This window comes from Mastigoproctus giganteus, chromosome 6 (genome assembly GCF_048544385.1).
Source record: "Mastigoproctus giganteus isolate SK-2022 chromosome 6, ASM4854438v1, whole genome shotgun sequence".
In the NCBI taxonomy this organism is placed as follows: domain Eukaryota; kingdom Metazoa; phylum Arthropoda; class Arachnida; order Uropygi; family Thelyphonidae; genus Mastigoproctus; species Mastigoproctus giganteus.
Window position 1 is genome coordinate 8,888,598 of NC_143580.1, and position 13,114 is coordinate 8,901,711.

Below are 13,114 nucleotides of genomic sequence, written 5' to 3' on the forward strand. Positions count from 1 at the left end.
CAGAATAGCTGCGTACTCCATAGCCTTTTCTTTTATTAATAGCCCTGATATCAACATGTTTTGGTCTCGAATCAACTTCATCCACTTAAAAACTGCTTCATTTACATCTTCCCAAAAGCATAATTTCAAATGCTTCCGAGTGGGTCCCGTTTCCTCAAACAGTTTGAGAATCGAAACAGGATTTTTCAGAATGGTTGACACGCTACTGGCAGGGACATCAAATTTTAAAGCGATTTCTTTCTTTTTTTTTAACGCCACGATCTACACTATTGAGCACTATTGTGGAAGTGCTCAGTAGTGTAGATCGTGGCGTTCTGCACTATTGAGCACTTCCGCTTTTTCACACTGCACTCAAGGATTTCCTCTTAGACACTGTAAGGTTACTTGCACAGCAGTTAAACTAAGCTGAAATTAGGGACCACGTGTAGCTACCATTTAAACAGAGACAGGTGTAATTTAGTGAAAGTGTGGATGACTCATTTCTTCAAAACAACAGATGAATTTCGAGATAAAGGAAAATATCTCTCTCTCTCTCCCTTCCTCCCCTAATTCTCTAATAGAATGTTTACAGTAGAAAATAGATTGACCAGAGCCAATGCCCATGTCGGGAATATGCCTTAATCTTTGCCAATGGCTGTGCACAGCTGACCAGCAGGACTTCTCAGCATATTACTATATAAATTGTTTGGGTTTTACTTCTTTTTAGCCATTGCTGATCTCCTGTTGGGCAAAGGCCTCTCCCAAACTTCTATGTTTCTCTATCCCGTGCCATGGTTGGCCAGTTTCCTCCTGCAGGGTTTTACTTGCACCATTAAATTGTAAGATGTTTTAGCTCTTAATTTGTGGAATTAAAAGCTAAAGGAATTAATGCTTAATCCTTTTAGCTCTTAATTCGTGCTTTCTACAGCATCAGCTCTATTGCCTAAAGGCCAGAGGTGCAAATAATGCGTACCCAGGTCTCTCGAAATTAGTTTATTTAGAAATTTTCTTGTTATACGGTAACTATTTTCAGTGTATGTAATGACCAAGGGGAAATCAAATTTTTGCTATATAGGGAAGTTTGTTAAAGAGAGGTCCGACTGTAATTAAAAATAGTTTATGTATTGTATATTACATATTTTTAAGGTATTTAGCTTTTTTAATTGTTCAAGTTAGTGCAAATGCATCATATTAGTACACAGCCAATTCTAGATTAGCAAATTATTTGCAAAAGCGGCATCATTTACATCATATCTCATATTGTGAATACCTTCACGACGAGTTGCCATGACATTGAACTACTTTGAATAAGTAATGCTTCACCTAAAGGAGAAGACTATTGTTACTTATTCTCAGTGGATACCACCACCCAGACAGCACCGTTTAGGTCATATCTCATATTCACAATATGAGATATGACTTAAACGATGCCGCTTTTGCAAATAATTTGCTAATCTAGAATTGGCTGTGTACTTATATGATGCATTTTCGCTAACTTGTACAGTCTAACTCTCTTGCAGCCTGAGGCATAAGCCCTAATGAATTATAGTCTTTTTTAGTTGTTTAAACTTTCTTAAGTTTTTTTTATTTGTTAGAATGTTAGCAGTCAGAATTAATCCTTTTCAAAAATTTTCCTTTCCCTAGTATTTTAGATAATTGATTTTTAACTGTAGTTCTAAAAACAATGAATGCATGATTTTTTCTTCCCCATTAACATAGCTAGTTTCGGTGTCATTGATAATAGATCATAATTATCAGTGAAATGTTAACTGTTAATTGAGCATGATGGTTGTACGTCAAATTTAATTATTACTTTGGTGCTTGCTCACTAATCTTGTGAAGAAACAGGTTTTAAATTTTTCTTTTATCTTTTTTTGCCATTTCGTATGCAATTGTAGTAGTAGTAGCAGTGTATATTGTTATTTGCAATTATACACACTTTTATTTTTTCCAGATTGCTTGGATTCAGTGTACTCATTGCTTACCACCGTGCAAAATTCTCAGCTGTGAAAATAATGGGGCGAAGTTATGACTCATCAAATATGGAAACAGATTATAATCCTCAAATACTTTCATCAGTGTTTTTAAGCCAGCAGTTAAAATGCCATCAAGATATGTCAGTTTCAAAAATCATTCCAGAAAAAACATTACCAAGCAGCTCTGTTATAACATAATTTCAATTTTAAGGTAACTATACTTAATGAAAGTTTTATTTTTATTTTAATTATATTTTAGAACAGAATGAGTTTTTCTCTTTGGAACTTGATGGATGCGTCATTCTGTTCTGTGTAATGATTATTTCAAATAGTTTAAAATAACTTATTTTCTGTCATATGTAAATAAATGTTCTGTTTATACTCTGGTTGGTCAGTAAGGTTAATGGAGTTTAAGATAAGAGGCTAAAGAATACTACCATGTTTTGTGGTATTATTTTGATTGAAACATGTGACATGTCTAGCTCTATACTTATACACTAACCACCCAACTGTATTATGTTGTACTAGTCATAGAACAGTTTTGTAATCTCCTAAGCTGAATTAATCTACCATATTTTCCAGACCATGAGAGACATTTTTGCTCAAAGATGTTGCTTAAAATCCCATTCTGTGAAAGCGTCTGCAATTCTGCCCAGACACGATAGGCGGGAGTATATGATGAGAGCCTTGTTGATAAATTCAGCCCTGGAAAGATTGTGCTTCTACAGAGATGGGTGCACTTAAATAGAAAGGGTGCAAGAATATTTGCTGATGCTATCGAGGCAGTGTTAGGTGGGTCGGAAACTTGCTAACTTTGGGGGGATACACAGACTAAAAGATTAACAGTGGCCGCAGGCAGAGGCAAAAGTGATTCTTGCACTGCTTCTATTAGAATGAGCAGCAGCCTGGAAGCAAAGTAATGGAGATTTCCAGGACTGCTGGGAGTCATAGTGGAACAAGTAAATACATGGGCTGTGTTAGGATAACTAAGAGTAGGAACAGGTGCATGTATACTTGCATGTACACCAATGCTAGGAGTATAGTTAATAAATTTGATGAGCTTGAAGTGCTAGTCAAGACATCAAAGGCAGATATTGTTGGGATATCAGAGACATGGTGTCACACAGACATAAGCAGTGGAGAATTGTAATTTGGGGAATATAATGTGTACAGGAAGTATAGACAGGATAGGAAGGGAGGAGGGGGTTATGCTGTTAGTTAAGAAATTGATGTTGGTGGACAATGCAATGTTGAGTCTGTTTGGTGTGACATAAGCACTGGGAAAGAAAAAATTAGAGCACGTGTGTGTTATAGGCCTAATGAATCTGATGAGTATAATGAGCAATTGTGCAGAGAAATAGAGTGGGCCAGTAAATCAGAATGTCTTATATTGGGGGATTTTAACTTTGCAGATATTGACTGGAACTTGTAGGTTGGTCACTCACACTAGCAAGACTTTTGTGGATTAATTGGATGACTGTTTTCTATAGCAACATGTTTGAGAGGCAAACAGAGGGAGTAATACTCTTGATCTGATTATCAGCAGTGATTATTCATGCATTAAGAATTTGCAGATAAAAGAACCACTGGGTGACAGTTATCACAATGTACTGATGTGGGAATTACTTAAAGATGTAACTAACATCAAGGCTAAAGGGAAGAGATTTTGCTTTTGTAAAGGTGACTACAGGGGTCTCAGACAGTTTTTAAATTCTGTACAGTGGGATCAACTGATGATGTTACCAACATTGAATTCTAAATGGGAAGCCTTCAGGGACTTAATTTTGAAGGCTTACTAGGCTTTTTCTTCCAACTAAGAAATACTGTTCAAGGTTTAGGCCTAAATGGATGTCAGGTGAATTAATGAGAATCGTGGCAGAGAAGAAAAATATATGGGGTATATAAAAAGTATCAGGTAGTAGTAGTAGTGGCATGTGATGCAAGAAAGCAAGTGTATGAGCTTATGCAGCATCAGCCAAAAAAAAAAAATAATAATAATTCACACAACCATTCCCTCTAAATTTTTGTCCAGTTCCTCCTTAAATTTATTTAACCTATCAACTTCCACGACAGATGGAAATTTGTTCCAGCAATTAACCACCCGCTGGCTAAAGGCAAATTTCCGCACATCTATTCTACATCTGTCTTTCCTTAATTTGAATTTATGCCCCCTTAGGTTCGTAATCTGAACAAGTGGAAGAATTCCATCAGAATTCAGCGTGCTTAACCCATTCAAGGCCTTATACACCTCAATCAGATCACCGCACAGGTGCCTAGTCTCCAGCCATTACAATTTGCAGAACTTAACCCTCTCTTCATTCCCCTCACCAATCTTGTTGCCCTTCTCTGTACACGCTCAAGCAAATCTACATCCTTCCAAAAATGAGGCATCCAGACCTCTATGCAGTACTCAAAGCGTGACCTGACCATTGCCTTATATAGAGGGACAATCACCTCCTTTTTCCTGCTAGCAAAATTCCTATATATCATTGACAAAACCCCATGACCTGTCCTCGCAGCCTGTCTGCACTACTCAGAAAACTTCATATGTGACTGCACAATTACTCCCAGGTCTTTTTCATTTTCTACCATCTTAAGTGTAGTACCACACAGTTGGTACGTTTCTCTGGGGTTACTTCTACCCATATGCAGTACTTTGCATTTGTCAAGGTTAAACTTCAGTTGCCACTTCTCAGCCCATCTGCCCAAATTTTCTAGATCCTGTTGCAGTAGCACACTGCCATTATTGTCATTAATAACCCTGCCAACCTTTGTATAATCTGCAAACTTTGACAGTAAGCCTGATATACCTTCATCAATATCATTGATAAATATACAAAACAACAGTGGACCCAACACCGAACCCTGTGGGACTTCACTAATAACATTAGTCCACGAAGAGCAGCACCCATTGAATACCACCCTCTGTCTTCTCCCACTCAACCATCCTTTTATCCGTTGTAGCAATTTACCCTTAATACCATTCTACCCCAATTTGTACAGTAGTCTTCCATGCGCAACAGTGTCAAGCTTTCCTGAAATCCAAGTATATGATATCAAAATTATTTTTTGCATCCGGCTCCTTTGTAACCCCATCATAATAACCAATCAGAATCAAGTTACAAAGGAGGTTAGGCAGGCGAAGGCAGATTACAAGAAATCTTTGGCAAAGAATACAAAGAAAAACAGCAAAGAGTTCTTTACTTATGTAAACTCTAGTAGGAATGAATGAATGATGACTATTGATGATCATGCTCAGGTAGCTGATGAACTGAATGAGTAATTTGCATCTACATTCACACATGAGGAGTTATGTGTGAATGTAGCTATTTAGAGAGTGCCAGAAGTTTATCAAACTTTAACCGGGAGCTAAGTGATTTTGTAACAACTCAGAGCCAAGTGGAGGAGAAATTGTTAAAGTTAAACATAAGGAAGGCACCTGGGGTGGATGGGATCTATCCAGTTATATTAAAGGAGGCAGCAAAGGAAGTAAGCAAACCCTTAGCCATAATTATGAGAGCTTCCTTGGACTCAGGGGAGGTCCCTATGGACTTGAGGTGCACAAATATATCACCAGTTCACAAAGGGGATTCAAAAGGTGACACAAGTAACTATAGATCTGTTGTTTAACTTGTATTCTGGGGAAATAGTTAAATAGTTAAGACACAACATGGGTTTGTTAAAGGGAGGTCTTGTCTGGCCAATTTGATTGGATATTATGATGTGGTCACAAAGGAACTTATTTCCAAAAATAATTTTGATATCATATTTGGATTTCACGAAAGCTTTTGATACTGTTACACATGGAAGACTGCTGTACAAATTGGAGAGGTATGGCATTAAGGGTAAGTTTGTTACAATGGATAAAGGGATGATTGAGTGGGAGATGACAGAGAGTGGTAATCAATGGACACTGCTCTTCGTTGACATGTTATTATTGGAGTTCCCCAAGGTTTGATGTTGGGCTCATTGTTGTTTTGTATATTTATCAATGTTATTGATGAAGGTATATTGGGTTTAATGTCCAAGTTTGCAGATGATACAAAGGTTGGCAGGGTTGTTAACGACAGTAAAGACAATATGCTACTCCAACTGGATCTAGATAAGTTGAGCAAATGGGCTGAGAAGTGGCAACTGAAGTTTAACATTGACAAATGCAAAGTACTGCATATGGTTAGCAATAACCAAGAGAAACGTACCAACTGTGTGGTATTACATTCAGGGAAGTGGAAAGTGAAAAAGACCTGGGGATAATTGTGCAGTCAAATATGAAGTTCGCTGAGCAACGCAGATGGGCTACCAGGGCAGGTCATGGAGCCTTGTCAGTGATATATAGTAATTTTGCTAGCAGGGACAGGGAGGTGATTATCCCGTTATAGAAGGCAATGGTCAGGCAACACCTAGAGTACTGTGTACAGGTCTGGAGGTCTCATTTTAGGAAGGATGTAGAGTTGCTAGAACGAGTACAAAGAGGGCAACAAAATTGGTGAGGGGAACAAAGGGATGCTCTTAGCAAGAAAGGCTTAGATTCTGCAAATTGCAGCACCTGGAGGGTAGGCACCTGTGAGGTAATCTGATTGAGGTGTATAAGGCCTTGAATGGGTTGAGCAAGCTGAATGCTGATGGGATTCTTCCTCTTGCTCAGATTAAGAACCTGAGGGGGGCACAGTTTCAAATTGAGGAAAGATAGTTGTAGAATAGATGTGCGGAAATTTGCCTTTAGCCAGCAGGTAGTTGATTGGTCGAACTGAATTCCATATTTTGTTGTGGAAGTTGATCGCCTAAATAAATTTAAGGCTGAGCTGGACAGGCATTTGGAACGAATGGAGGGGTGAAATGGGAGGGTTTTTTTTTTTTTTTTTTTTTGGCTGATTCTGCATAAGCTTGGTTTCTTGTATCATATGCCTCTAATAATGCTAATGTCTTATAGTTCAAAAGTATATTCGGTGCACACAGTGATATTTCTATTTCTAGCTGTGGTCAAAACATCCTTCAGAAAAAGCCAGTTCTTTTTCTTTGGTGTGTGACCAGTTCAGACTTCACATAATGGATACAACAGTTGCTGAATTAAACTTGGAATTAGCTGCAATTCTTGGAGTCTTTGCCAGCTACAGCCATTTTTGCCATCTCAATTAACAAACCCTTTAAAGTATTAATGTCTGGGGAGTAGACAAAATGGATATAGGACAAAGTTGACAAAATGCGAATCACAATTTTACACCAAGGGGGTTAATTAAAAGTGACCAATATTTTCCCCCCAAAAAATTAGCTTTTAAAAACATGGGTTTGTCTTACGATTCAGTGCATCTTTACATCCAGAAAGTACAATGATTCATTTGTGATATATTAATATATTAATATTAACAGAAGTATATAATATTTATTTATTCATTCAGAAAACAGAAAAAAAATTAGGTGAAGCCTTGTAATTGCATAACAGCAATTACAAGGCTTCAATTGATATTAATGCCTTCTGTTTTATTTTTCCTGAAACACTCTGACATAAAATATCATTTCTAATTTTTTTCTTATTCTTAGCACATTGAAAAGGGATGCATCAATTTCACTTTTACTACCGTTTCTGATCTTGTTTGTAAATCCACACTTTTGTTTATTTTTCCATCCTCCAATAAACGCATCTTAAAATGTACCTTCCAATGACAGTTGCATTTTGTCATTATAAAAGTTGGTTCTGAAACAAATATGTTTGCAGATAGTACAGAAGTTGGCAGAGTAGTTAATAGTAGTAATCAAGGTAAGCTACTGCAACAAGATTTAGAAAAATTTGTCTCGTGGGCTGAGAAGTAGCAGTTGAAGTTTAACATTAACAAGTGCAAGGTACTGCATATGGGTAGCAGTAATGCCAGATTAACATACCAACTATGTGGTGCTACACTGAGCACAGTGGAAAATGAAAAGGATCTGGAGGTAATTATTCAGTTAGATATGAAGTTCTCTGAGCAGTGCAGACAGACTGCCCTGATAGCCCGAGAGGGTTTTGTCAGTGATATATAGAACTTTGCTAGCAGGGATAAGGAGATGATTATCTCTTTGTACAGTGCCATGGTTAAGCTGCATCTTGAGTACTGCAGGTCCGGAGGCCTCAATTTAGGAAAGATCTGCTCGAACACTTGCCAAGAATGGCAACAAGATTGGTGAAAGAAACAAAAGGATACTCTTGCCAAGAAAGGCTTCAGTTCTGCACATTGCAGTGTCTGGAGACTAGCCACCTGTGAGGTGTTTAAGGCCTTGCATAAATTGAGTAAGCTGATAAATTGAGTTGATGGCATTCTTCCTCTTGCTAAGACTGCACACGTGAGGGGGCTTAAATTCAAATTGAGGAAGGATGGTTGTAGGATAGATGCGTGGAAGTTTGCCTTCAGCCAGTGGATGATTGATTGTTGGAACAAACTTCCATCTGCTGTTGTGGAACTGGATAGTTTGAATGAATTCAAGGAAGAAGTAGACAAAATCTTGAAGGATGGACAGATGAGGTAGGTAGGATTTTTTTTTTTTTGGTTGATGCTTTATAAGCTTGCCTTCTTCATTTCGTCTACTAATACTAATGTACATATTTACAACTAAATGTTGTAATTGTGAACTTTAAGGAATTATAAATAGAAAAGCAAGACAAGGTACAGTGTCTGGTCATGCTTACCCATGCTCCAGTCAGTCAAATAAACTTGTTTCCAAAACTTTCAATAAAAAAAAAAAAAAACATTCTAACTACTATAAATACTGATTAAACTAGAAACATATTTTCAAAAAAGTACTTATTGAAAAAATTAGATTCTTGCTGTAAAATGTTTTATATTTATGTACATGTAATTTTATTAATATTGCTCATTGCACATTATAGTCAACTGATTATTGTGACTATACTCGTGATAATGAATTTTCATTCTATAGAATGTTTTATCGATACTTGATTAATCGATATTATTTTGAATTTGCCTTAAACGGGGTTCCCCCCCCTCCTTTATTGAATATTTACAGGTGCAATGTAATAGACTGTACAAACAGTATGTACTAATACTTTTTTTTACGATCTGTTATGTTTTACGTAGTTTGTTATAGTTATAATTTTGTTCTCTGTTAAATTAAAAAATGTAATTTCTTTCTCTTTTTAGATTGGCCATATGATATTTTGTTTGGAAAAGGTGGGTAGAAAGTTATCCATGCATATTATACTATGAAAGTCTAAAGATAAAGAAGAAAGACAAACTTCAACTGAAGTTTTGTTCTAAATCTCATCCATTTCAGTGAGAACTGAATAGCTGTAAGATAAGTTATTACACACAGTGTTTAAAATCTTAAAGAGAAGGAAGGAAGGAAGGTGTAATTTAAAATGTGGTGGTAAATACTCCCTTTCCCCTCCGAGAAACTTTATTGAAAAACATTGTAATAAAGGTAAAGTTCACCAATCTTCCACAGTTTTGTTTTTCATGTCAAATCATTTGTGTATCGTGTAAAGTTGTCTTTTTTTTTAAGAATTATTTATTTGTGGATTTTTTTTTCTGTATATTTAGTGTCGTTTAATTTGTGTGATATTTATTAAATTGGTGCCACATCTTGAATATTGTGCTATTTTGTACTGTTGTGTGTAATACTTAAGTTAAAAACAGTGAAAGGATATAATTATGAGAAAATATAACCTGCATTGCCTTTTTTGGTTTTTGCAATTCAAGATAATCTATGCTACATTATACATGTAAAATATGAGAAAAGGAGAGCATCTCCAGTAATTCAATATGTTATTAATAAAGTAGTCTTTCATAATTAAAATGTAATTTTATAATGCATGTGTGAGTTAAGTTCAAAATTTAATGAAGTGGTGAATTTAAGGCTTTTAAATGATGTGATGTAATCTGAACTAGCCTGGAGAAGGAATTTTTTTTTTTTTTTTGTGGAGTTGAAGTATAGTTAAACAAGAGAGGTGCAAAAAAGATAATTGAGGCAGAATTAAGTACCTAAGGAAACTGTTAATGTGGGAGATTACAAGTAGTATTGATGATTACAAAACCTTAATAAATAAATAGAGTTGACACAGAATGTTATCAGTATATGAATCCAGATTGTTGAATCAAACCTAGAAGGTCCATGATAGAATTACACATGCACAGGATTATAAGTGATGATAGCAATGGCGCACTATGGCCATAGTTGCTGATGCGCCCAATAAATCCCGAAACAAAAAAAAAAAAAAAAAAAAAAAAAAGATGATAGCAAGGCTTGTGTGGAATTTTTGGATAGCTAACATTTCTAATTCAGAACTGTTACGATGCAATCAGTTTGGTAGGAAAGATATTAGAGGTACTGAAATTCATTCTAATAAAAAAGAAAAAAATGGAATTGGGAACATAAAGGGACTCTGTTGTATCTGCCAGAAATAGTTGTAGGACAGAATTAGTAATTAGTGATGCAGAGAGTGGGATAAACTAATTACAGTTTATTTCAGAGACACAAAAGTGGTAGTGGTGTTGACTGACAACTACAACTCTGTATTAGAGTAATTAAGCATAGAAAGTTTGATTTGCAAGTACACCAATATTAATTACTTAATAAATGAACTTGATTAATTTGAATTATTTTCCAATTCATAGATGCAGATTTGTTGATTACAGAAACCTCATGTTATTCTGCTATAAGGGAAAGAAAATCTGAGCTGATAAGTAAGTGTACAGCAGCCAAATCCATGTTCTCAAAAAGCACATGGATTTGGGAAGGGTCAGTCCATTGGATAGGGCAGAGTTTTCCAGTGGTCTGAATAATGTATGAAAAAGGTCCACAGGAATTGCTATAAAGCTGAGCTTTTTGGTGTATGGCAATCCCATTAATGGTGGTGAGAACAATCCCATTAATGCTCATAAGAACCTAATGTATACTACATAAGTATGAATACATATCAAAATAGTTATTAATATAATTAATAACTATTTATAACTAGTTATTATACATTATGTGTACTTTTATATTTTTTGTGGTCTGTAGTGGCCTTTACCTCAAATATAAAAGTGGTTCATGTCTGAAAAAGTTAGCAAACACTGAGAAAGGGTACAACAGAATATTAGTTAATCTTTAACATACCTCTATCAGGGATTACCCTAACTTCTCTTGGAATAAGCATATCACAAATATTGCTCCCTCTGCATCTAAAAAAATTGGTTTTCTCTTTCACTTTCCATGTTACTTTTCTTTCTACACAGCTCCTCACTCCATTCAAATCTCAAATCCACCCTACCATGGAATATTATTCCCAAATCTGTGTCAGTGTCCCCATCACATCTCTCTACTTCCTATCTCATAGATGTTCTGTTTCTGCTGTATGCCTTTCCTTTAGATACTTTCATTGGCACTTTTCTGAATTGATATTTATAATTGCTCGCCCCCCCTCTCTCTTCTAAACCAGTCTGAAAATGTGCCACAAACAATCAACATCCATTTACTCTCCAACTTTAAAACTCACCAACCAACTTTTCTTCTTCCTCGTTTATCCCTTCAACTTTCATTTTCTGGAACAGCCTCCCTTCACACGTATTTCCTGAAAATTGCAATCTACAGAAATTCATGTTTAATGTCAACAAGTATCTTCTTTCATCTTCTCGACCTTTAACCCATTCATGGAACTAAGTATTATAGGTTCTAATAACTTTGTGTTTGGATTTTCATAAAAAAATCTGGTCTAATATACTGAGTGAAACAAAACTGTGAGTCAGAGTGCACTACCGATGATAATGATGTTATTACAAGTTTTATTTAAAAATTTACTGATGATATCAAGGTAACAGCAAAAACCAAGGCATGTGGCTATAACTGTTACACTCAGTACAATTTACGATGGAAAGGATATGCAGATAAGAGTGAAACATGAAATTCCTTAAGAAATATAGTATAACTGCTAGGACAGTACATGGGGGTTCTATCAGTGATAAATAAGAATTTTTTTCAGCAGAGATAAAGTGGTATTTATACCACTACATAAATGCTGTATTTAGGATCTGAAACATTCTAGAAAATACATTGACTTGCTTAAAAGAGAGGAATGGAGGGAGCATAATGAGTCTAGTAGTGTTTTTACAGGAGATTATAGTTCTGTAGGCTGCATTATCTGTTAATTAAATACCAGCATGGTGATCTGTACTTTTGGGTTGTATTTTTCTAAAATAATGCAAATGAAAGGACAGATTCAAAATTAAGGGATTAACTTAAAATTAATAATTGTAGTTTTGGAGAGAAGGATATATACTTTAAGCCAAAAGAATTATCAGATTGTTGAACATTCTCTCATCTACTCTTGTAGAATCAGAGTACTTAATGATGATTAAAAGAGGAATTGGATATATATTTGATTGTAAGTAAAATATGAAACAAGGGTTTTTTTTTTTTTTTTTTTTCTTCTTAACAGTGGATAGGATCTGTCATTATAATATTAATATTGTACTTCCAGTTGAGACTGGGCGACTTGACATCTGTATAACAGTGTAGAGTTTTATCCGCTTATCATTCATTCGAAGAGGTGTGGGTTCAAATCCTATCTGATACTGGATGGATTCATAATTCCTTAAGGTTTCTTCAATCAGGGCTGTACTTAACTGAGCTCAGGTGGAGGAAGTAAGGTCCCCGCCCCTTGAGTTATATTGGATTTATGTTCATGTTGTGCAGGCTTTTTCAGATTGCACAACATGCACATAAATATGTCTGTACAAGTATGATCCGTGGCATATACTTCTATAGACTTAATACATACATTGCAATATGGCCTTAGATGCTTTATGCTCTGTATAAATAACAACTAACTTTGATCTCAATGATAGGTATTCTAAGGAATTCTCTCAGTGTTCAATAGGATTTCAACCAAGACCTTACCAAACAAAAAAGACCAGTAGTGAAATAGTTGTTCTATAAGAGATGAATATTCTTTTCCGCATCAAGAAATGGCCCAGGAATTGAAGGCAAACATCTAACCAAATAAATCAATTAATACATAATTAATTAATAAATCAATTAATTAATAAAGTAATAGTTTTCAACGTGGGTGTATTAGACAAAAATATGCTTCATTGTATAGCATTTACTACATTAGTTTTGAAATAAAAGAATAATGTAATTATTTGATATTAAGTAATAAAATCTCTGTACAGTTATAAAAGAATTTTTTT

At 35.4% G+C, this 13,114-nt stretch overlaps 1 protein-coding gene across 1 annotated transcript in view; it reads left to right on the forward strand.

Annotated features, from left to right (window-relative positions):
* Positions 1-9,397, forward strand: part of LOC150083886 (uncharacterized) — a 72,288-nt gene extending 62,891 nt beyond the window's left edge. The window contains exons 14-15 of the mRNA XM_090375824.1: positions 1,934-2,166; positions 9,086-9,397. Of these exons, the coding sequence (XP_090231950.1) occupies positions 1,934-2,153 (220 nt within the window). The 3' untranslated portion in view covers positions 2,154-2,166; positions 9,086-9,397. The remainder of the gene's footprint in view (positions 1-1,933; positions 2,167-9,085) is intronic.
* Positions 9,398-13,114: the final 3,717 nt, after the last annotated feature.